This window comes from Canis aureus, unplaced genomic scaffold (assembly GCF_053574225.1).
Source record: "Canis aureus isolate CA01 unplaced genomic scaffold, VMU_Caureus_v.1.0 ptg000163l_RagTag, whole genome shotgun sequence".
In the NCBI taxonomy this organism is placed as follows: domain Eukaryota; kingdom Metazoa; phylum Chordata; class Mammalia; order Carnivora; family Canidae; genus Canis; species Canis aureus.
This window is the reverse complement of record NW_027554461.1, coordinates 342,537-366,790: the sequence shown is the minus strand read 5'-3', so window position 1 is coordinate 366,790 and position 24,254 is coordinate 342,537. Positions and strand designations below refer to the sequence as shown.

Below are 24,254 nucleotides of genomic sequence, written 5' to 3'. Positions count from 1 at the left end.
CAGCGGTTTGGCGCCTGCCTTTGGCCCAGGGCGCGATCCTCGAGACCCGGGATCGAAGCCCACATCGGGCTCCTGGTGCATGGAGCCTGCTTCTCCCTCTGCCTATGTCTCTGCCTCTCTCTCTCTGTGACTATCATAAATAAATAAAAAAATTAAAAAAAAAAAGCTCCTTGTAATGAAATCAGATACTACTTGGAGCAAATTGTTACTCATCTCAAAAGTAGGAGACTAACATCTGAAGTAAGGTCTTAAAACGGGCTACACTTTTCCTCCTGTTCATCAGTGGAAGTGTGAAACTAACCCCTCTATGAATATAGAGGTGGTGAAGGAATTGCCAAAAACTAAAACATATGTTGTTAGTAGCAAGAGTTTTGTGCTTATGGAAAGCTCATAAATTCCATACTATTTTCCAAAATAATAAAAACTTCTACTTCAGATAAGGGCATTATGAATGTCACTATTTGACACCTGCAGACAAATGCATTTAAATTAATGAATGGACTACAAACTTCACTCCTCCCTATATAGACCCGTATGTGTATGTATGTACATATGTATATATGTATATACATACACACACACTCACCCACAAATATATATGTATTCTTTTAAAATCCTCTGTACTTACCATAATGTACAGGGTTGGTTTTTAGAAATATACACATGCATGGAGAAAAATAATAATTCCAAAAAATAAAATATACATACGTACAAATACATACACACGTACTTCAAAATAACTAAAGAAAATACCTCAGAATTCATTTTAGTATGAGACATTTCTGACTCATTTCGTTTGCAAAGGTGATTGTTTAGAATCCCATCTTGGGTGGGGCGGGGGCAAGGTGAGGGAGGAGTAGGGATCCTCAAGCACCTGGCCCCACCAACTTACCTTGATAACTTTCAAATCATCCTGAACACCTACGAATTCGACCTGAGATTGATTGATGATTGATTTTTATTTACTTTTTTACTGGAGCTCGATTTGCCAACATATAGTATAACACCCAGTGCTCATCCCGTCAAGTGCCCCCCCCCTCCCCTGGCAAGTGCCCGACCTGAGATTTTTTTTTAAAGATTTATTTATTTATTTATGATAGAGAGAGAAAGAGAGAGAGAGAGGCAGAGACACAGGAGGAGGGAGAAGCAGGCTCCATGCTGGGAGCCCCACGTGGGACTCGATCCCGGGACTCAGCCCTGGTCAGCCCTGGGTCAAAGGCAGGCGCCAAACCGCTGAGCCACCCAGGGATCCCCCCGAACTGAGATTTAAAGAGAGAACAGTCAGAACGCTACAGAGAGAAGGGTTTTCGCTCCTAACAAGGTAGGGAGGCGGAAAAAAATAAAAAAGAATCAAGTGGGGAGGGGCACCGGAGGAGCCGGGCTGAGGCCTGCAGCGGGGAAAGCCTCCCAGGCGGGTAAGCGCAGCCCTGGAGAAGCAGACAAGTGGGAGCTTTAAAATCCGCCCCGGATTCCTCCGGGATGGAAAGGCGCTCAGCTGGGAACTCCGCCAGGACGTGGGGGGTGGGGACCTCCAGTCTCCGGGGTCACTGACAGAGGAAGTGCGCAGGGTCGAGCGCCCCCCACACCGGCCCAGCTCCGTAAAGGGCTGGAGCGCGCTGCGCGGGGCCTCGGGGAGAAGCCGGTGTGTCGGGAGGGGCTCCGGGAGCCAGACTCCAGCAGCGCAGGCCCCGGACCCCAGGGGACACAGCCGGGATCCTGCTCTCCCCGGGACAGGCCGAGGCGGGGAGGGCCCAGGACAGCGAGGACACTCCTGCCCCTCCTGCCCCGGGAGCATCCAGGCCCCTGTGGACTGGGAGATGGGGGGAGTCACTGCAGGGGGCGCCCTCCAGGGCCAGGGAGACCTGGCCGCTGCCGGTGTGGTTGTCCCTCCTGGTGTCACCCGGTGCCTGGGAGAGGCGTGGCCGCCAGGGGACACGGGCCTCACGGGAGGTCAGGTCGGCTCCCCGTGACCCTGCACCCAGCAGGGGGCGGGGCAGCTCCCCAAGGTACATACACCTGAGAATCGGCACAGCCCGCCCCTCCCCCAGAAGACCAGCTGGAAGGACAGGGGAAGAGCAAGTTCCCCACCCAGCAGCGCTGGAAAGCTCCAGGGGAAGTCGAGGGATCTACAGTATATAGAACTAGAGGGTACCCCTCTTCCCCGCCCCCCCACCCATGTTCCAGTACAACTCATTTTTATATCAGACTGTAAGTTTCCAATTTTCTTTCTCTTTTCCCACCTTAACTACAATATTTTGCCACCTCTTCATTTTCAGGTTTCTTCCTTTTTGACTCATATTTTTACAATTACACGTCTTAGATAGATTTTCCACTTCTAGATTCCCTTCAACATACTCAACTTAATTTTGGGAGCTAGACGAGATATGTTTTGTGTGTGTGTGCTTTTTTTGTTTTCTCTACCTCATTTTGTTCTACAATGGCACAATACCTTCTAAAACAGGACGAGCATGCACCCAGAACCAAGTGGTATACCGTGCTGGTTCATTCTGTGAGACTATATTCTCTCTTCGTTCCCATTCTGCCCCCCTTTTTATCTCATTTATGTTTTGGGGAACAATGTTGGGTCTCTCTACAAGTATTTCTGGTTTATAGAAATTTGGGACTCAGTATCTTCTAACATACAGAACTTAATACACCCAGGACCAAGAGGATCACCCCCTAGGACCCCTCAGGTAGACTACATTCTCCCTCCACTACAACTTCATCACCACCACCATGTCCCAGTCCCCCCCAACATTTTATTTTTCTACTTCTTTTTTTCTTTTTCCCCTCTTTACCTTTGCTTTTTTTTCTCTTTTTTTCTTCCTTGGCATTCTTGGCCTTTTATTTTCTACTACTTTGTTTTAAAATTTGTTTTTCACTTTAGTGGTCATTTTGTGTTATTTTGTTCTTCTCTTCGTTTTCAATTTCATGTCATGGAACAGTCAGAATCATCGAAGGATAAGAAACCTTGGGTGGCTCAGTGGTTTAGTGCCTGCCTTCAGCTCAAGGCATGATCCTGGAGTCCCAGGATCAAGTGCCACATCAGGCTCCCTGCATGGAGCCTGCTTCTCCCTCTGCTTGTGTCTCTGCCCCTCTCTCGGTGTCTCTCATGAATACATAAATGAAATGTTTAAAAACAATCATCTAAGGTGAAATTGACTTAGATTGTGGTTGATATTCTTGACTCAGCCCGTTCATACAGCCACTCTGCAGTGAGCAAAATGACTAGAAGGAAGCTCTCACCACAAAAGAATCAGAAACAGTACTCTCTTCCACAGACTTATAGAATTTGAATTACAATTTGATGTCAGAAAGCCAATTCAAAAGCACAATTATAAAGCTAGTGGTGGCTCTGTAAAAAAGCAGAGAGTATTAAAGAAACTTCATGACTGCAGAATTTTGATCTACTTAGTCCAAAATTAAAAATTAATTAAATGAGATGCAATCCAAACTGAAGGTCCTAACAATGAGGGTTAATGAGTTAGAGGAAAGAGTGAGTGCCACAGAAGACAAGTTGATGGCAAAGAGGAAAGCTTAAGAGAAAACAGAAAAACAATTAAAAGACCATGAGGAAAGGTTAAGGGAAATAATCGAGAGCCTCAGAAGGAAAAAATATACGCATAATTGGGGTTCCACAGGAGGGCCAGAGGGCCAGAAAGGATATTTGAACAAATCATACCTGTGAACTTCCCTAATTTGGGGGAGGGAAAAAGGCATTCAGGTCCAGGAGATAGAGAGGTCCCCCACCAAGGGGAAGGGAAAAAAAGCAGAACTCGACATTTAATGGTGAAACAAGCAAATTCCAAAGAAAAAGAAAGTCCTTAAAACAGCAAGAAACAAGAGATTTCTAACTTATATGGGGAGAAATATTAGATTAACAGCAGACCTCTCCACAGAGATCTGGCAGGCCAGAAACAGCTGGCAGGAAATATTCAGGGTTCTACATGACAAGAACATGCAGCCAAGAATACTCTATCCAGTGAGCCTTTGGTTCAGAATAGGATAAAGAGCTTCTAAGATAGGCAGAAGCTGAAAGAATATGTGACCACCAAACCAGCTCTGCAAGTAATATTAATGGGGACCCTGTAAAAGAAAGAGGAAGCCCAAAGAAATAATCCACAAAAGCAGGGACTGAATAGACATTACAATGACAGTAAATTAACATCTTTCAATAGGTACTCTGAATGTGAATGGGCTAAATGATCCCATCAAAAAACGCAGGGTTTCAGACTGGATAAAAAAATCAAGACCCATCTATTTGCTGTCTACAAGAGACTCATTTTAGATATAAGGACACCTACAGCATGAAAATAAAAGGTTGGAGAACCATTTACCATTCACATGGTCTTCAAAAGAAAGCAGGGGTAGCCATCCTTATATCAGATAAATTAAAGTTTATCCCAAAGACTGCAGTTAAGAGATGAAGAGGGACACTATATCATACTTGAAGGGTCTATCCAACAAGAAGATCTAACAATCATGAATATTTATGCTTCTAATGTGGGAGCTTCCAAGTCTATCAATGAATTAATAACCAAAGTAGGGGCATACTTAGATAATAATACACTAGTAGTAGGAGACTTAAACACGGCACGTTCTGCAAATGACAGATCTTCTAAGCACAACATCTCCAAAGAAACAAGAGCTTTAAATGATACACTACACCACATGGATTTCACAGATATTTACAGAACTTTACATCCAAAAGCAACTGAATACATAGTCTTCTCATGGAACTTTCTCAGAATAGGCCACCCGATACCAAAACATTGGGACTGTCCCCTGCATATTTTCAGACCACAATGCTTTGAAACTAGAACTCAATCACAAGAAGAAATCTGGAAGAAACGCAAACACAGGGAGGAGAAAGACCATCCTGCTGAAAGATGAATGGGTCAACCAGAAAATTAGAGAAGAAATAAAAAGATTCATGGAAACTAATGAAAATGAAGATACAACCATTCAAAATCCTTGGGATACAGCCAAAGCAATCCTAAGCGGGAAATGCATTGCAATACAAGCATCCCTCAAAAGATTGGAAAAAAACTTCAAAGACACAAGCTAACCTTGCACCTAAAGGAATTGGAGAAAGAACAGTAAATAAAACCTACACCAAGCAGAACAGAGAGAGTGAAGATTTGAGCAGAACTCAATGAAATAGAGACCAGAAGAACTGTGGAACAGATCAACAAAACCAGAGGTTGGTTCTTTGAAAGGAAGAATAAGATACGTAAACCATTAGCCAGCCTTTTAAAAAACAAAGGAGAAAAGACTCTAATTAATAAAATCACGAATGAAAAAGGAGAGATCACCACCAATACCAAGGAAAACCTAACCAAAGAGATAAAGGATTTATACCCTAACAACTACAGAACACTTCTGAAAGAAATCCAGGAAGACACAAAGAGATGGAAAAATATTCCATGCTCATGGATTGGAAGAATTAATATTGTCAAAATGTCTATGCTAACCCAGGGCGATTTACATTCAATGCTTTCCTATCCATATACCATGGACTTTCTTCACTTTCTTCAGAAAGCTGGAATAAATAATCTTAAGATTTGTGTGGAATCAGAAAAAACCCCGAACAGCTAGGGGAATATTGAAAAAGAAAACCAGAGCTGGGGACATCACAATGCCGGATTCCAAGTTGTCTTACAAAGCTTTGATCATCAAGACAGTGTGGTACTGGCACAAAACCAGACAAATAGATCAATAGAACAGAAGAGAGAATCCAGAAATGGGCCCTCGAATCCATGGTCAAATTATATTTGACAAAGCAGCAAAGACTATCCACTGGAAAAAGGACGCTCTCTTCAATAAATGGTGCTGGGGGGGATTCCTGGGTGGCGCAGTGGTTTGGCGCCTGCCTTTGGCCCAGGGCATGATCCTGGAGACCCGGGATCGAATCCCACATCAGGCTCCCGGTGCGTGGAGCCTGCTTCTCCCTCTGCCTATGTCTTTGCCTCCCTCTCTCTCTCTCTGTGACTATCATAAATAAATAAAAAATAATAATAATAAAATAAATAAATAAAATAAATGGTGCTGGGAAAACTGGACAGCCACGTGCAGAAGAATGAGACTAGACCACTCTCTTGCACCACACGCAAAGATAAACTCAAAATGGAGGAAAGATCTAAACGTGAGACAGGAATCCATCAGAATCCTAGAGGAGGGATCCCTGGGTGGCGCAGTGGTTTGGCGCCTGCCTTTGGCCCAGGGCGCGATCCTGGAGACCCAGGATCGAATCCCACGTCGGGCTCCCGGTGCATGGAGCCTGCTTCTCCCTCTGCCTGTGTCTCTGCCTCATTCTCTCTCTCTCTCTCTGTGAGTATCACAAATAAATAAAAATTAAAAAAGAAAAAAAAAAGAATCCTAGAGGAGAACACAGGCAACAGCCTTTGTAAACTCGGCCACTGCAGCTTCTTGCAAGATAGATCTATGAAGGCAAAGGGAAACAATAGCAAAAATAAACCATTGGGACCTCATCAAGATAAAAATCTTCTGCACAGCAAAAGAAACAGTCAACAAAACTAAAAGATAACCTACAGAATGGGAGAAGTTATTTGCAAATGACCTATCAGGTAAAGGGCTAGTATCCAAGATCTATAAAGAACTTAGTACACTCAACAGCAAAGAAACAATCCAATCATGAAATGGGCAAAAGACATGAGCAGAAATTTCACCAAAAAAGACATACAAATGGCCAACGAGCACATGAGAAAACACTCCACATCACTTGCCATCAGGGAAATACAAATCAAAACCACAATGAGATACCATGTCACACCAGTGAGAATGGGGAAAATTAACAAGACAGGAAACAACAAATGTTGCAGAGGAGGTGGAGAAAGGGGAACCCTCTTGTACTGTTGGTGGGAATGTGAACTGGTGCAGCCACTATGGAAAACTGTGTGGAGGTTCCTCAAAGAGTTAAAAATAGAGCTACCCTATGACCCAGCAATAGCACCACTCGGGATTTACCCCAAAGATAGAGATGCAGTGAAAAACCGCGACACCTGCACCCCAATGTTTATAGCAGCATTTTCCAGAATAGCCAGACGGTGGATGCAGCCTGAGTATCCATCAAATGATGAATGGATATAGAAGATGTGGTCTATATATAAAATGGAATATTACTCAGTCCCTAGAAATGACAAATAACCAGCATTTGCTTCAATGTGCACGGAACTTCAATGTGCATGGAACAAACTAGGGGTGGTGGAAGGGGAGGAGGGCAGGGGGTGGGGGTGAATGGGTGACGGGCACTGAGGGGGGCACTTGACGGGATAAGCACTGGGTGTTAGTCTGTATGTTGGTAAATTGAACACCAATAAAAAATAAATTTATTATAAAAACAAGAAGTAAAGAAGAGCAATATAGTAAAGAAGTTGAAATCAAACAACTTCAACTTAATCTTAGAAGACGAAACTTGGAATTGAAGGGTGTAAAAAATAATTTGAATCAGGTAAATTTTTGGCAGTAATTGTATATTTCCATCAATATTATTTATAGTATCCCTTTGATATAATACATATTGTTAGGCTTCAAATAGATTAAACATTTCATTTTAACCTAATAGCAACCATGATCTTTGTAGCCACAATTACTACCTTATTGGAATTCTTGGCCTCTCACATATGCCCTATGTATATATTTTGAATGAAGGGATGGAAGGTAAAATGAGATAAATGTTATATTGATTTATTGATTTATGGAATTGTATTTATTTTTACACAGAGCATGGGCTGGGGGGAAAGGAGTAGAGGGAGAGGGAGGGAAATGAATCTCCAGCAGACTCTGGTTCTGAGTCTCATGATCTGAGTCTCCAGCCTCACCTGGTTCGGAGTCTCGTGATCGTGAGATCATGACCTGAGCCATAAAAAGAGTTGGACACTTAACCCACTGAGACCCCAGGTGTCCCAGTTTTGAATTTTTTAATGTTGAAATATGAGCTAGATTTCCTTGAGATGCTGATGAAGCTAGTTAAATGTTTTACACAGAAATTTTATTTCACAATACTATGTCTACTTGTATTTTTACTCTATGGTACATTTTGCTGTCATTTAATTTAAAATTTGAATTATTCATTGAGGATGAAAAGCCTTGTTATAAAAAAGGCCACTCTTGAACATTTTTTTTTAAGTTCTCTTAAGCCTTTTGACTTTTTTTTTTTAATGATAAGATCCAAAATCCTAATGAAAATGTGTCTCTAGGTTATAGAAGAGCAAAATGATGTTCAGAGGCAGCTTTCGCGAGAACAGAATGCCCAGAGTATTACATGATGGAATACTATTTTTTTTTGTATATTTGTTATTGGAGTTCGATTTGCCAACATACAGCATAACACCCAGTGCTCACCTGTCAAATGCCCCCTCAGTGACCGTCACCCAGTCTCCCCACCCCCCGCCCACCTCCCCTTCCACTATCCCTTGTTCATTTCTCAGAGTTAGGAGTCTCTAATGTGTTGTCACCCTCTCTACTTTTTCCCACTGATTTTCTCTCCTTTCCCCTATAATCCTTTTCAGTATTTTTATAGTCCCCATAGAGTGAAACCATATGATGTTTGTCTGTCTATGATTGACTTACTTCACTCAGCTCTTCTTTACTTCTTAATTGCTCCTTAATATTTATATATAAAATTTCAGCACTTCTTCTTTTTTCTTTTTCTTGTTTTAAGGTCAATCTGCAAATGCATGTGTTCATTTTAAAATTTGTTTTGTTAGCAATAAAACTTTTATTTTATGATCTGGTTCCACATATGTTGGTTCATTATCCAAAGGAAATTTTTCTGTTCTCAATTTTTTTCCCTTTCTAGGGCTCATGTTTTTCAATTTATCACTTCAATATCTTCAAAAAGATATATAGTTTAAAAGAAGCAATGAGAAAGCATTTTGCAACTTAGTAAGTTTTAGTCAGTAATAACTCTGGGAGATGTTGTAAGCAAAGGAATTCTGAAATTATTTAAGAAAGGGTTCAAAATTGTCATTTTTCTCCACAAAGTCATAATTACACTTCAATTAAGACAAATCATTTCATTACTAATTAAAAAGAGAAGTTGCTGTTTATCAACAATTTTATAAATTCACTAGAAATACATTTTTATTTCACAAAACATCACAGGTACCTCTAAAAATGATCTTCAGTGTAAGACAGCATCAGCAGATGTCGTTTACACACCATACACCTGCAGATGACTCTGATCCAGCACTAGACTAGGGAGCCTAAAATCTATTGCCCATGCTTTTTATGTTTCTTATTCTGTAATATTCTCAACCTTGTTGATCATTATGTATTTTATAAATCATTTGAAAACTCCTTTGAAAACATCACAGGATCCATATTAATTAAGTAAAGAATAGAGTAAGATGTGCTTTCAGCATAGACTTTTGAATTAATTTTCTTTATATATGTGAGAAATGTTAAAAAAAAACTTAACCATTAATCATTTTTCCATTTTACTTTTTAACCCCTGCATATGTTAAGAATAAACCAATTTTTCTGTCTTGAGAAAAATTGGCCATTTCACACTCTGTTGGGGGGCATATAATATAAAATTCCCTGAGAACAATTTAAAAATATGGATCAGAGACCTCTACTAAATATTTTTATACATTAACACAATACTATATTAAAGAATTTATTCCAATTAACCAAGACTGTAGAAACAGAATTAAATAAAAGACATTCCTTATAGCATTAATTAAACTATAGGAAAATGGAAAACAACCAAAATTCAATTTGTTAAATAATGAGGTTTACATATGATGGACTTCTACATGGTCATTAAAATTATGCTTTAGAATATACATTAAATTATTAGAAGTATTCACTGTTAAAACCTTGCAGTATTATTTCAAAGAATCTCACACTTTACAACTTTTTTTAAAAAAAAAATTGGAGTTCAATTTGCCAACATACAGCATATCACCCAGTGCTCACCCCGTCAAGTGCCCCCCCTTAGTGCCCATCAGCCAGTCACCCCAGCCTCCACTCACCTCCCTTTCCACTACACCTTGTTCGTTTCCCAGAGTTACGTGTCTCTCATGTTCTGTCACCCTCACTGATATTTCCCTCTCATTTTCTCTCCTTTCCCCTTTATTCCCTTTCATTAATTTTTATATTCCCCAAATGAATGAGACCATATAATGTTTGTCCTTCTCCGATGGACTTATTTCACTCAGCATAATACCCTCCAGTTCCACCCACGTGGAAGCAAATGGTGGGTATTTGTCGTTTCTAATGGCTGAGGAATATTCCATTGTATATACATAGACCACTGCTTCTTTACCCATTCGTCTTCTGATACTTCACATTTCTAATGGAGTTTCCTTCCCTATAAAATCCCAGAAGGCAAATTAGCAATTACAAAACTTCTCCTACACATCTGCAGCATAAAAGTAAGTATTTCAAGGGGTTCCTGGCTGGCTCAGTTGACAGAGCATGTGACTCTTGATCTCAGAGTTGTGAGTTCAAGCCCCACGCTGAGTGTGGAGTCTATTAAAAAAAAAAAAAAAGTAAATAGTTGAAATATTTCCTTAAAACCAAGATGTCATACCTTAAACTGTAGAGTTCTCGTTCCCATTTCACTTTTTGATGCTCTAACTGAGATTTCATTTCTTTTGTTTCTGATAGCAACTGTTCTAGTCCATTGACCTTATATTCCACTTGTAAAATTTTTCTTGTAAGTTGTTCACAGTCTTTTCTTTTTAATTCTATTGATCTTTTGTATTTAAGAATTGCATTCTGGATTGTCAATACGCTAACAGAATCTACACCAGAGGAAAAACAAAAACAGAAATAAAATACAGGAGGCATCAGGGTGGGTCAGGTGGTAAAGCATCCAATTATTGGTTTTGGCTGAGGTCATGATCTCACAGTTGTGGGATTGAACCTGGCACTGGGTGCTGCACTCAGCACAGAGTCTGCTTAAGGTTCTTTACCCCCTCGTTCCCTCCCTCTCTGTTCCTCTCCCCATCTCCTGCTCATGCTCTCTCACAAATTTGTTCTTTTAAAAAGTAAAATAAAACAATATGAGTATTTTTTGCATATAAGGGACCGAGCATGTTCACATTAACTCATTCATACATGAAATAAATATTGAGTAACTTCAACGTAAAGAGATTATACCAGGTGCCTGGGTGGCTCAATCGGTGGGTGTCTGCCTTCGGCTCAGGTCATGATCTTGGTGTCCTGGGATCAAGCCACATGGTGGGCTCCCTGCTTAGTAGGGAGTCTGCTTCTCCCTCTTCCTCTGCCTCTCTCCCTGCTCATGCTCTCTCTCTCAAATAAATGAATAAAATCTTATTATCAATAGAACTTTAAAATCTTTTAAAAAGAAAAGAAAACATGACTGAAACCTTTCTAAACTGAATGAAAACTATAATCCCACAGACCCACAAAGGATCTGGCTAGGAGAGAAGAAATGGAAGTAAACTATTGTAATTTTAAAAAAAGATTTTATTTATTTATTCATGAGAGACATGGAGAGAGAGAGAGGCAGAGACACAGGCAGAGGGAGAAGCAGGTTCCCTGAGATAGCCTGATGTGGGACTTGATACAAGGACCCTGGGATCACACCCTGAGCCAAAGGTAGATGCTCAACCACTAAGCTACTCACGTGTTCCCTATTGGAATTTTCTTAAACTACATATAATGTGGTATAACACTACAAGAAGGTGGACTGTGATGCTTGAGTCATATGCTTTAAACCCTAAAGCAATCACTAAAATAGCAAATCTTAAGCTTTGTTAAGTAATAAACAAAGCCCATACATACACATATGTGTATATTTATATATAAGTATAAATTGAACTCGTAAAAATTAGTTTATTAATCTAAAAGAAAGCAGAAAGCAAAGAAAATGGGAACAAAGCAGGTCAAACGGAAAGCAAACAGGATGAGAGATTTATATCAACTGTATCAATAATCAGAGTAAATGAAAATTGTCAAAAAATAAAAGAAAGAAAGAAAATGGTCTAAAAGCCTCGATTAAAAGGCAGACTGTCAGAATGGATAAAAATGTAAGAGACAACCATAGGCTGCCTATAAAAAATTCAATTTATATGTAAAGACACACACACACAAATTAAAATAAATAAATAAATAAATAAATAAATGTAAAGACACAAATTTGTGAAAAGGACAAAAATAAGGATATACCACACTCACACTTGACAAAAGAAGGCTGAGCTTGAGTAGCAATATTAATGCCAGGCAAAATAGATTTCAAAGCAATATATATTCTCGTGATGTATAAGGTCATTTGTTAATGATGAAAGGGTCGACAAATAAGCATAACAAACCTAAATGCTTTTGAATCTATTAATAACATCAAAATACATAAGGCAAAAATCAACAGAACTGCAAAGAGAAACAGGCAAATTTACAATTTTAGTCTGAGATTTTAATAGGCAGAAAATCATCAAGGATATAGAAGACTTGACCACCACCATCTTTCTCAAGTATCCATGGAGCATTTACCAAAAGAGATTATATTCTGGGTCATAAAATAAACCTTAATAAAGGGAGTTAAGTCAAAAGGATTGAAGTCATGAAAGTGTGTTCTGTGACCACAAAGTGATCAAATTAGAAATGAAGAACAAACCTACCTCTGGAAAATACTCAAATACTTGCAAACTGATTAATAATGCACATCTAAATAACCCCTGGGTCTGGGTACCTAGGTGGCTCAATGGATTAAGTGTCTGCCTTTAGCTCAGGTCATGATCTCCGGGTCCTGGGATTGAGCCCCATGTTGGGCTTCCCACTCAGAGGGAAGGACGCTTACCCCTCTGGACCTCCCTTCGCCTATGCGCTCTCTTTCTCTCTCTCTCCTTCTCTTTCAAATACATAAAAATCTTTTAAAAACCCTTGGAATAAAGAAGTAATGAAAAAAGAAATTACAAAGTATCACATATTGAATGAAAATAAAAACATAATATGTTAAAAATTTCTGGAATCCTCCAAGAATAGCACTCATCTCACCATTTATAGCACTGAGGTATATATTAAAAAGAGAAGGAGGCGGGGCAAGATGGCAGAAAAGTAGGGTCCCGAAGTCACCAGTCCCCACCAACTTACCTAGATAACTTTCAAATCATCCTGAAAACCTATGAATTCGGCCTGAGATTTAAAGAGAGAAGAGCTGGAATGCTACAGTCAGAAGAGTTCGCGCTTCTATCAAGGTAGGAAGACGGAAAAACATAAAGAAATAAAAAAGCATCCAAGGGGGAGGAGCCCCCATGAGGAGCCAGGCAAAGGCCACGCAGCTAGTGCCCCCAGGACAGGAAAGCCCAGTCCTGGAGAAGCAGAAATTTTACCAATCTTCCTGGAAGGAAAGGCGCTTGCAGGGAGCTCGGGCAGGATCCCAGAAGGGGTACAGATGCCCTCAGGCTCCCAGGGGCACTAAAAGAGCAACTGCACTCTGGGGGAGATCCCTCCACACACTACAGGCTGAGCTCCCTAAAGGGCTGGACGCCGCGCCCAGTGGGGCCCCAGGAGCAGCTCAGGTGGCGGCCACTGTGCGGCCCCGGGAATGTGATTCCAGCGGTGCAGACCCCAGAACCCAGGGCACCGGGGACACAGCCCAGGATCCGGCACTCCCCCCGGGGCAGGTAGAGGCCGGGAGGACACAGGGCAGCAAGGATGCTCCTGCTGCCACGCGGCCCCGAGCTGTGCAAATCTACGCCCCCTGCCCCTGGACCACCCAGGCCCCTGCGGACTGGGAGCTGTGGTAGTTACTGTGGGAGCTGACTCAAGAGATGGAGAGCTGGCTGCCGCCACTCTTGTTGTTCCTCCTGCTGTCACCTTGTACCTGGGACTGAACAGGAGCTTCACAGGATAAACAGCTTGCACTGAGCCCTGCACCTGGCAAGGGGCTGGGCAGCTCCCCCAGGTGCACACACCTGAGAATCACCACAGCGGGCCCCTCCCCCAGAAAACCAGCTGGAAGGACAGGGGAAAAAGCATTGACCAAGCAGCACTGGAAAGTCCCAGGGGAAGTCAAGGGATTTATAGTATATAGAATCAGAGGATACCTCCTCTTGCTTTTTGTTTTCTGTTTGTCCTCCCCCTTGCCCCCCTTTCCTCTCTTTTTCTCCTTTTTCCAGTACAACTTTTTTTTGGCCACTCTGCATTGAACAAAATGACTAGAAGGAAAAACTCACCTCAAAAGAAAGAATCAGAAACAGTCCTCTCTCCCACAGAGTTACAAAATCTGGATTACAATTCAATGTCAGAAAGCGAATTCAGAAACACAATTATAAAGCTACTGGTGGCTCTAGAAAAAAGCATAAAGGACTCAAGAGACTTTATGACTGCAGAATTTAGATCTCATCAGGCAGAAATTAAAAATCAATTAAATAAGATGCAATCCAAACTGGAGGTCCTAACAATGAGGGTTAAAGAGGTAGAAGAACCAGTGAGTGACATAGAAGACAAGTTGATGGCAAGGAAGGAAGCTGAGGAAAAAAAGAGAAAAACAATTAAAGGGTCATGAGGAAAGGTTAAGGGAAACAAATGACAGCCTCAGAAGGAAAAATCTAGTTTAACTTAGGGTTAATAGGGGTTCCAGAGGCCACCGAAAGAGACAGAGGACCAGAAAGCATATTTGAACAAATCATAGCTGGGAACCTCTCTAACGTGGGAAGGGAAACAGGCAACCAGATCCAGGAGATAGAGAGATCGCCCCCTGAAATCAATAAAAACCACTCAACACCTCGATAGTTAACAGTGAAACTTGCAAATTCCAAAGATAAAGAAAAGATCCTTAAAGCAGCAAGAGACAAGAGATTCCTAACCTTTATGGAGAGAAGTATTAGGATAACAGCAGACCTCTCCACAGAGACCTAGCAGGCCAGAAAGGGCTGGCAGGATATAGTCAGGGTCCTAAATGAGAAGAACCTGCAGCCAAGAATACTTTATCCAGCAAGGCTCTCATTCACGATAAAAGGAGAGAGAAAGAACTTCCAAGACAGGCAGGAACTGAAAGAATATGTGACCACCAAACCAGTTCTGAAAGAAATATAAAGGGGGACTCTGTAAAAGAAAGAGGAAGTCCAAGGAAACAATCCACAAAAACAGGGACTGAATAGGTATCATGATGGCACTAAATTCATAACTTTCAAGAGTAACTCTGAACATGAATGGGCTTATTGACCCCATCAAAAGGCGCAGGGTTTCAGACTGGATAAAAAGAGCAAGACCCATCTATTTGCTGTCTATAAGAGACTCATTTTAGACCTAAGAACACCTACAGCCTGAAAATAAAAGGTTGGAGAACCCTTTACCATTCAAATAGTCCTCAAAAGAAACCAGGGATACCTATCCTTATATCATCTAAATTAAAGTTTATCCCAAAGACTGTAGTGAGAGATGAAGAGGGACACTATATCATACTTAAAGGATCTCTCCAACAAGAGGACCTAACAATCATGAGTATTTATGCCCCGAATGCGGGAGCTGCCAAGTATAACAGTCAATTAGTAACCAAAATTAAGACATACTTAGCTAATAGTACACTAAAACGGGGAGATTTTAACATGTCGCTTTCTGTAAATGACACATCTTCTAAGCCCAATATCTCCAAAGAAACAAGAGCTTTCAATGATGCACTGCACCAGATGGATTTCACAGATATTTACAGAACTTTACAGACAAATGCAACTGAATACACGTTCTTCTCAAGTGCACAAGGAACTTTATCCAAAATAGACCACATACTGGGTCACAAATCAGGTCTCAACTGATAACAAAAATCTGAGATTGTCCCCAGCATATTTTCAGACCATAATGCTTTGAAACAGGACTAAATCACAAGAAGAATATTAGAAGAAATGGAAACATGTGGAGGTTAACTACCATCCTGGTAAAAGATGAAAGGGTCAACCAGGAAATTCAGGAAGAATTAAAAAGAGTCATGGAAACTAATGAGAATGAAGATACGACTGTTCAAAATCTTGGGATACAGCAATAGCACTCCTGAGGGGGAAATATATCGCAATATAAGCATCCCTCAAAAAACTGGAAAGAACCCATATGTAAAAGCTAATCTTGTATCTAAAGTTGCTGGAGAAAGAACAGCAAATAAAACCTACACCCAGCAGAAAAAGACAATAAAGATTTGAGCAGAACTCAATGAAATAGAGAGTCGAAGAACTGTGAAACAGATCAACAAAACCAGGAGTTGGTTCTTTGAAAGAATAAGATACACGAACCATTAGCCAGCCTTATTTTTTAAAAATTTTTTATTTATTTATGATAGTCACACACACACACACACACACACACACACACACACACAGGCAGAGACATAGGCAGAGGGAGAAGCAGGCTCCATGCACCAGGAGCGCGACTTGGGATTCGATCCCGGGTCTCCAGGATCGCGCCCTGGGCCAAAGGCAGGCGCTAAACCACTGCACCACCCAGGGATCCCCATTAGCCAGCCTTATTAAAAACAAGAGAGAAAAGACTCAAATTAGTCACAAATAAAAATGGAGAGATCACCACCAATACCACGGAAATACAAACAATTTTAAACACTTAGTATGAGCAGCTATACACGAATAAATTAGGCAATCTAGAAGAAATGGGACTCATTTCTGGAAAACCACAAACTAGCAAAACTGGAACAAGAAGAAATAGAAAGTCCAAAAAGGCCAAACACCAGGGAGGAAATTGAAGATATCATCAAAAACCTCCCAAGACACAAAAGTCCAGGGCCAGATGGCTTCCCAGGGGAATTCTATCAAACATTTGTAGAAGAAACAATACCTAGTCTACTAAAGCTGCTCCAAAAGATAGAAAGAGATGGAGTACTTCCAAACTCATTCTATGAGGCCAGCATCCCCTTAATTCCAAAACCCAAGACCCCACCAAAAAGGAGAGGTAGAGAGAATAAGCCTGATGAACACAGATGCAAAAATGCTCAACAAGATAGTAGCCAATAGGATCCAAAAATACATTAGGAAGATTATTCACCATAACCCAGTAGGATTTATCCCCGGGATGCAAGGCTGGTTCACCACTCGTAAAGCAATCAATGTGATTGATCATATCAAGAAGAGAAAAAACAAGAACCATACGACCCTCTCAATACAGGCAGAGAACGCATTTGACAAACTACAGCATCCATTCCTGATCAAACCTCTTCAGGGTGTAGGGATAGAGGGAACATTCCTCAGCATCTTAAAAGCCATCTATGAAAAGCCCACAGCAAATATTATTCTCAATGGGGAAGCACTGGGAGCCTTACCCCTAAGATCAGGAACAAGACACGGATGTCCACTCTCACCACTGCTATTCAACAGAGTACTAGAAGTCCTAGCCTCAGCAATCAGAAAACAAAAAGAAATAAAATGCATTCACACTGGCAAAGAAGTCAAATGCTCCCTCTTTGTGGTTGACATGATACTGTACATAGAAAACCCAAAAGACTCCACCCCAAGACTGCTAGAACTCATACAGCAATTCAGCAGTGTGGCAGGATACCAAATCAATGTCCAGAAATCAGGGGCATTTCTATACACTAACAATGAGACTGAAGAAAGAAATTAAGGGGTCAATCCAATTGACAACTGCACCCAAAACCATGAGATGCCTAGGAATAAACCTAACCAAAGAGGTAAAGGATCTCTACCCTCAAAAGTATAGAACACTTCTGAAGGAAATTGAGGAAGACACAAAGAGATGGAAAAATATGCCATGCTCATGGATTGGAAGAATGAATATTGGGAAAATGTCAATGGTACCCAGGGAAATTTATACATTTAATGCAATCCCTATCAAAATACCATGGACTTTCTTCAGAGAGTTGAAACAAATCATCGGAAGAGTTGTATGGAATCAGAAAAGACACCGAATAGCCAGGGGAATATTAAAAAAGAAAACCAGAGCTGGGGGCATCAAAGTGCCAGATTTCAGGGTGTACCACAAAGCTGTGATCATCAAGACAGTGTGGTACTGGCACAAAAACAGACACCTAGGAAAATGAAAAAGAATAGAGAATCCAGAAATGGGCCCTCGACTCTATGGTCAAGTTATATTCGACAAAGCAGGAAAGACTATCCACTGGAAAAAAAGTCTCTTCAATAAATGGTGCTGGGAAAACTGGACAGTCACGTGCATAACAATGAAACTAGACCATTCTCTTAAACTATACACAAAGAAAAACTCAAAATGGATGAAAGATCTAAATGTGAGACAGGAATCCATCAGAATCCTAGAGGAGAACACAGGCAACACCCTTTTTGAACTTGGCCACAGCAACTTCTTGCAAGATACATCCATGAAGGCAAGAGAAACCAAAGCAAAAATGAACAGCAAAATAAACAGTCAACAAAACTAAAAGACAGCCTCCAGAATGGAGAAGATATTGGCAAATGACCTATCAGATAAAGGGCTAGTATCCAAGATCTATAAAGAACTTAGTAAATTCAACAGCAAAGAAACAAACAATCCAATCATGAAATGGGCAAAAGACATCAACAGAATTTTCACAGAGGAAGACATAGACACGGCCAACAAGCACATGAGGAAATGCTCCGAATCAGGGGCCATCAGGGAAAAAGAAACAACAACCACAATGAGATACCACCTCACACCAGTAAGAATGGGGAAAATTAACAAGACAGGAAACAACAAATGTTGGAGAGGATGCGGAGAAAAGGGAACCCTCTTACACTGTTGGTGGGAATGTGAACTGGTGCAGCCACTCTGGAGAACTGTGTGAAGATTCCTCTAAGACTTAAAAATAGATCTACCCTATGACCCAGCAGCTGCACTGCTGGGGATTTACCCAAAGATCCAGATGCAGTGAAATGCCGGGACACCTGTACCCCAATGTTTATAGCAGCAATGTATAGTAGCCAAACTGTGGAAAGAGCCTTGGTGTCTTTCGAAAGATGAAAGGATAAAGAAGATGTGGTCTATGTATATGATGGATTATTACTCAGCCACTAGAAATGACAAATACCTACCATTTACTTCGACATGGATGGAACTGCAGGGTATTATGCTGAGTGAAGTAAGTCAATCGGAGAAGGACAAACATTATATGGTCTTATTCATTTGGGGAATATAAAAAATAGTGAAAGGGAATAAAGTGGAAAGGAGAGAAAATGAGTGAAAATATCAGGGACGGTGACAGAACATGAGAGACTCCTAATTCTCGGAAACAAACACGGCATGGTGGAAAGGGAGGTGGGCGAGGGGTTGGGGTGACTGGGTGATGGGCACTGAGGGGGGGCACTTGATGGGATGAGCACTGGGTGTTATGCTATCTGTTGGCAAATTGAACTCCAATTTAAAAAATAATAAGATATCAAAAACAAAAACAAAGATTTATCAACACTTGACAAATGAGAAATAAACCTAACTTTTTAAATGACAAAAATTTTGACAGCTCAATGAAGATATACAGATGTTAAATAAGCTCAACATTATCAGTTATTAGGGAAATGTATATTACAACCATAAATGTATATATTTATACACATATATATGTATTTATGTGTGTGTGTGTGTGTATACATATATACACCATACCCATCCATGGCTATGATTAAAAAACTGATCATACTAAGTACTGATAAATATAGATGGAGGAGTTAGAAACCCTCACACACTGCTGGTGGGTTTAGAAAATAGTACAATGACTTTAGAAAACAATTTGGCAGTTTCATAATAAGGCAATATGAAGAGACAGGAGACTAAGAGTGATGGATATGTTAACTGTCTAAATTACAGTTATGGTTTCACATGTGTATATATATGACAAAACTATCAAATTATATACTTCATACACGTGCAGTTTACCTAACTAGGGCTGTTGGAGAAAGAAAGCCTCTATTATATGAAAAACCATCTAAGACAGTGGCTGAGACATGGATGGAAAGATGGATATGAAACCATACAAGATGAAGCTAGTGGCCTATGGTCTTTCACCTCATAGCATTAAGTAGTAATAGCTAAGCTTTAAGCAAGGGGGTAACGTGATGAAATGTAAATTTTTAAAAATGTATAGTAATTATGGTTGCAGTGTACACCAAGATCCTGAGAGGTGGAATGGCAGGGAAAACAGTCCTGAGGTTAGCTCAGTAATCTAGGAGAAAAATAATGGTAACCTGACCTTGGGTGAAGACACAGAAGAGAAGCAGAGTTCACAAACACATCAAGTGTGCCATTCCCACGTGGACAACCATAATGGAAATTATAGTTCTTTTTTTTTTTAATTTTTATTTATTTATGATAGTCACACACAGAGAGAGAGAGAGAGAGAGAGGCAGAGACATAGGCAGAAGGAGAAGCAGGCTCCATGCACCGGGAGCCTGACGTGGGATTCGATCCGGGTCTCCAGGATCGCGCCCTGGGCCAAAGGCAGGCGCCAAACCGCTGCGCCACCCAGGGATCCCTGGAAATTATAGTTCTTTGGCTGAGAGTATTCAATAGTTCTCTATTTTAATATAAAACATACTTCTGAGATGAGTAGCTCTATAACTCCTCAGTGTTGTGTGGCGCAGCGCTAGACGAGATGTGCACATATTACTACAACCATATATACAGAAAAAGGCTTTATATTTATACGACGGCCCTACCTTTACAATCCATGCCAAGTTCAATGAGCAACAGGGAACTCTTATAATCAGAGTATTGCAACTTGCAATCCTCTGAAGCTGTTTCAGATGACTGAGTTAAGTCATCAAGATGCTCGTCATCAAGATGCTCCGCAGAATTCACTTGCTTTTTGACCTACAAATAAATAATACTATTTCAAAATGTCATCCAAATATTTATAAAATATACTAAGTGTAGAAAGATGATAAATATCCATCTTTTTATAAAAGCAAAAACATAGGTACTTTTTAAAAGAACTGATTTTTATCAAAAAGACCTTTATCAATAATTGGTGTTTCTGAATAATTTTTTCACAGCAGATGTCTATACAACAAAGGAAAATTTTCATTTTTTCACTATGCGTTTCATAAAGTAATTTTTTTTACCACGGAATAATGTTTCTGATAAATATGAAATATCAACATAATATAATAAAAATATATCATGAATGAAATAGAATTATAATATAATAAAAATATATCATAAATGAAATAGAATTATATATTTTGTTTGTTTGTCTACCTTGTTCTTTTCCTTAGATGTTTTCTTTGCAGGTCTAAAAAGAGGAAGGATTCTTTTCAGGAAAATATTAAATACTTAAAATACAAAGAATATTTAAAGCATATCTAAGCAATATTAATAGCAATATTAACAAAGTATTAAATTTAGATCAAAATTGCAAAAGTAAAGGAAAATCATAATGTTACTTACATTATTTGATAGGGGTAAATATACCACATTTTTTGTTGTCATTTTCAATAAAAACAAGTTTTCACTAAATCAATTTGGAAAGTGCAAACTGTTTTTTTAATGACATAAGCCCTTTTTAAATAATCGTGATATTAGTGTTTTGAAGTTTTACTGTGCAACTACTATGCATTATTTGGGACAGTTTACATATCCTAAAGGGGTTTTAGGCCTTACACAAACCGTATGAAGTAGGCAATTATACTGGGTATCTTTTCACAGGAAGCAAATGAGGCACAGAAATTCTAAGGAACTTCCCCAAGCCCATACACCTGGTAGGAGCAGACCACCCAGAACTCAAGTCCAGGAAATGTCCCTTCCAAACATGTGTTTTAAAATATGTGGTAAAAGTAAGTTAAGTATTTCTAAGTAATGTGATACCAATTGAATCTATAGTATTATTCCATTTCTAGCTATAATTATTCTAGAAATAATTTCTGAATCTTACATACATTTTTAATTTTTTATTTTTTTAAAAGATTTTATTTATTTATTCCTTCACTAGAGAGACACACAGAGAGAGACAGGCAGAGACATACAGAGGGAGAAACAGGTTCCCCCACAAGGAGCCTGGTGTCGGACCCCAGGATCACGCCCTGAGCCCAAGGCAAGACACTCAACTGCTGTGCGACCCCGGCATCCCACACACATTTTTTAATTAAAACACTTCATACCTAGGCAGTATTGAAAATCTACTTTCAATAAACTAAAGATTTAATTCGTCTAAAGAAGTTCATTAATGGGCATTCCTTTACTCATTCAAATGTTCATTCATGGATTCAACAATTACTCATGAAGCACACAATATGTGTCAATGACGCTGCTGGTACAGTAACTGTGGCTCTTGTAATTTAGAACTTTATAATCCAAAAGTAATAATCTATGATAGATGAATAGTTTTTCAATTGTAAATAAACATATTGTAAATAAACAAAACCATTCCCCTTTCCCCAGAACCTAAACAAATATTAACTTAATATAATCAGATACTCCAAAGCCCCTCACAAAATCATAGCTATTCATGATACTGTCAAAGGTACTGAATACCTTAAAACCTATCAAGAAATGATTAGTTCTATTCAGAATCGCCTATGTGTCTGTATATTTACTATTTTATATATATATATATTTTTTTTTCAATCGATGAAGGAAAGTATCTGAATATTCAATTATATGAGAATACTGCACGGTGGAACTGATTCTAAATAAACAACCTCTTACCACAAAACTCATATCCTAATCTGGGGGTCCTGGGATCGAGTTCTGCTTTGGGCTCTCCACAGGGAACCTGCTTCGCCCTCTGCCTATGTCTCTGCCTCTCTCTCTCTGTCTCTCACAAATAAATACATGAAATCTTAAAAAAAAAAAGTCACTCCTCCTCATCCTAACCTTTCAAGTGGTGTTTTTGATATACTTGAGTATTTCTTCCCTCAGCCTGTACGACACTATATTACAGTGTTTTACTTATATAATAATCATAGTTAACGTTCCTTCAGAGGGAAATAAAGAATTTATGGGATTTTACCTTCTTTCATCCTGATCCATTTTACTTAGACTGTTGTCATTACTCACTCGTAGTAGACTACCAGTTAGGGAATCGGCCTCCTCAAAGCCTGGTGTAATCACAGATGCTTTTGATGCCCACTTTACATTTTTATCTTTCTTTATTTCCATGATAGACAAACCAGGATCATTACTTAAAACAAAAATCCAGTTAAAATATCCATTAGAAAGCCAATATTTTCTAACAATTTTACTGGTAAGGAATAAAAAAAATTTTTTGTAAACATCTGTTACCCATCTGAATTCATTTATTAATTCATAGAACAGTTATGAAGTGCAACCATATGCAAGGAAATACACATATACAATTATGATACAATGTCATTTGTGGGGACAAAACTGCCTGTGTAGGACCTGTGGAATCAAGTGCCATTCACCAAGGCACGGGGGAAAAGTCTCATCTGCCCATGCATCGGGTAACAGGCATACGCACTACACACCCAGCTGTGGATCCGGCAAAAGCCCATAAATTGGCGCCACCCTCACCCTCACAGCCACCATCTGGGAGCCCCTGGAAAACACTTAGATAATCACCCATGGGGGTAGAGAGTCTTCGTGGAAAACCAGCTTTCCTATAGAGAAGTTCTAGCACATCACCAGAGCAAAACAATCAGGTTTGGACACATGGGAGCGGTAGTCATTAAAGACTGGAGGAGGTGACTGCTACTTCAAAGGCAAAGACAGCAATGCAAAAGGATATGACAAAATCAAGGAAATATGACACCAACAAAGGATTACAATAATCTTCCTGTAATCAATCTCAGACACATGGAGATCTGTAATTTATCCAAGAAAGATTTCAAAATCTCAGTCTTAAGGAAATTCAAGGAGCTACCAGAAAACACAAAAAGCCAATTCAGGGGTGCCTGGGTGGGTCAGGCAATTAAGTGTCTGACGCTTGATTTCATCTCAGGCTATGATCTCAGGGTCATGAGATTGAGCCCTGCATCAGGCTTACACTCAGCACAGTGTCCCTCTCCCTCTGCTATTCCCCCCTAGCTCACACACTTTCTCTCGCTAAAATAAATGAATAAAATCTTTAAAAAACAGTTAATTCAATAAAATGAGGAATACACTACATAAACAAAATGAGAAGTTTAATGAATAGCTGGAAGGGCTTAGTCAGTTTAAGTGTCTGACTTGGTTTTGGCTCAGGTCATGATCTCAAGGTTGTGGAATCACCCCCAGGTCTGCTTGAGATCCTCTCTCCATCTCTTTCTCTCTCTCCCCACTTGCTCTTTCTTTTTCTTTCTTTCTTTCTTTCTTTCTTTCTTTCTTTCTTTCTTTCTCTCTCTCTCTCTCTCTCTCTCTCTCTCTCTCTCAAATAA

The 24,254-nt window shown here is 39.9% G+C and overlaps 1 protein-coding gene across 13 annotated transcripts in view; it reads right to left on the bottom strand.

Annotated features, from left to right (window-relative positions):
• LOC144309681 (ankyrin repeat domain-containing protein 26-like) overlaps positions 1 to 24,254 on the bottom strand; it is a 157,200-nt gene that overhangs the window by 75,206 nt on the left and 57,740 nt on the right. For all 13 annotated transcript variants that reach the window (XM_077890777.1, XM_077890781.1, XM_077890778.1 and 10 more), the window contains exons 13-17: positions 22,889 to 23,059; positions 21,139 to 21,172; positions 20,598 to 20,751; positions 10,562 to 10,775; positions 8,593 to 8,689 (exon numbers count right to left, since the gene is read on the bottom strand). In XM_077890777.1, the coding sequence (XP_077746903.1) occupies positions 8,593 to 8,689; positions 10,562 to 10,775; positions 20,598 to 20,751; positions 21,139 to 21,172; positions 22,889 to 23,059 (670 nt within the window). The remainder of the gene's footprint in view (positions 1 to 8,592; positions 8,690 to 10,561; positions 10,776 to 20,597; positions 20,752 to 21,138; positions 21,173 to 22,888; positions 23,060 to 24,254) is intronic.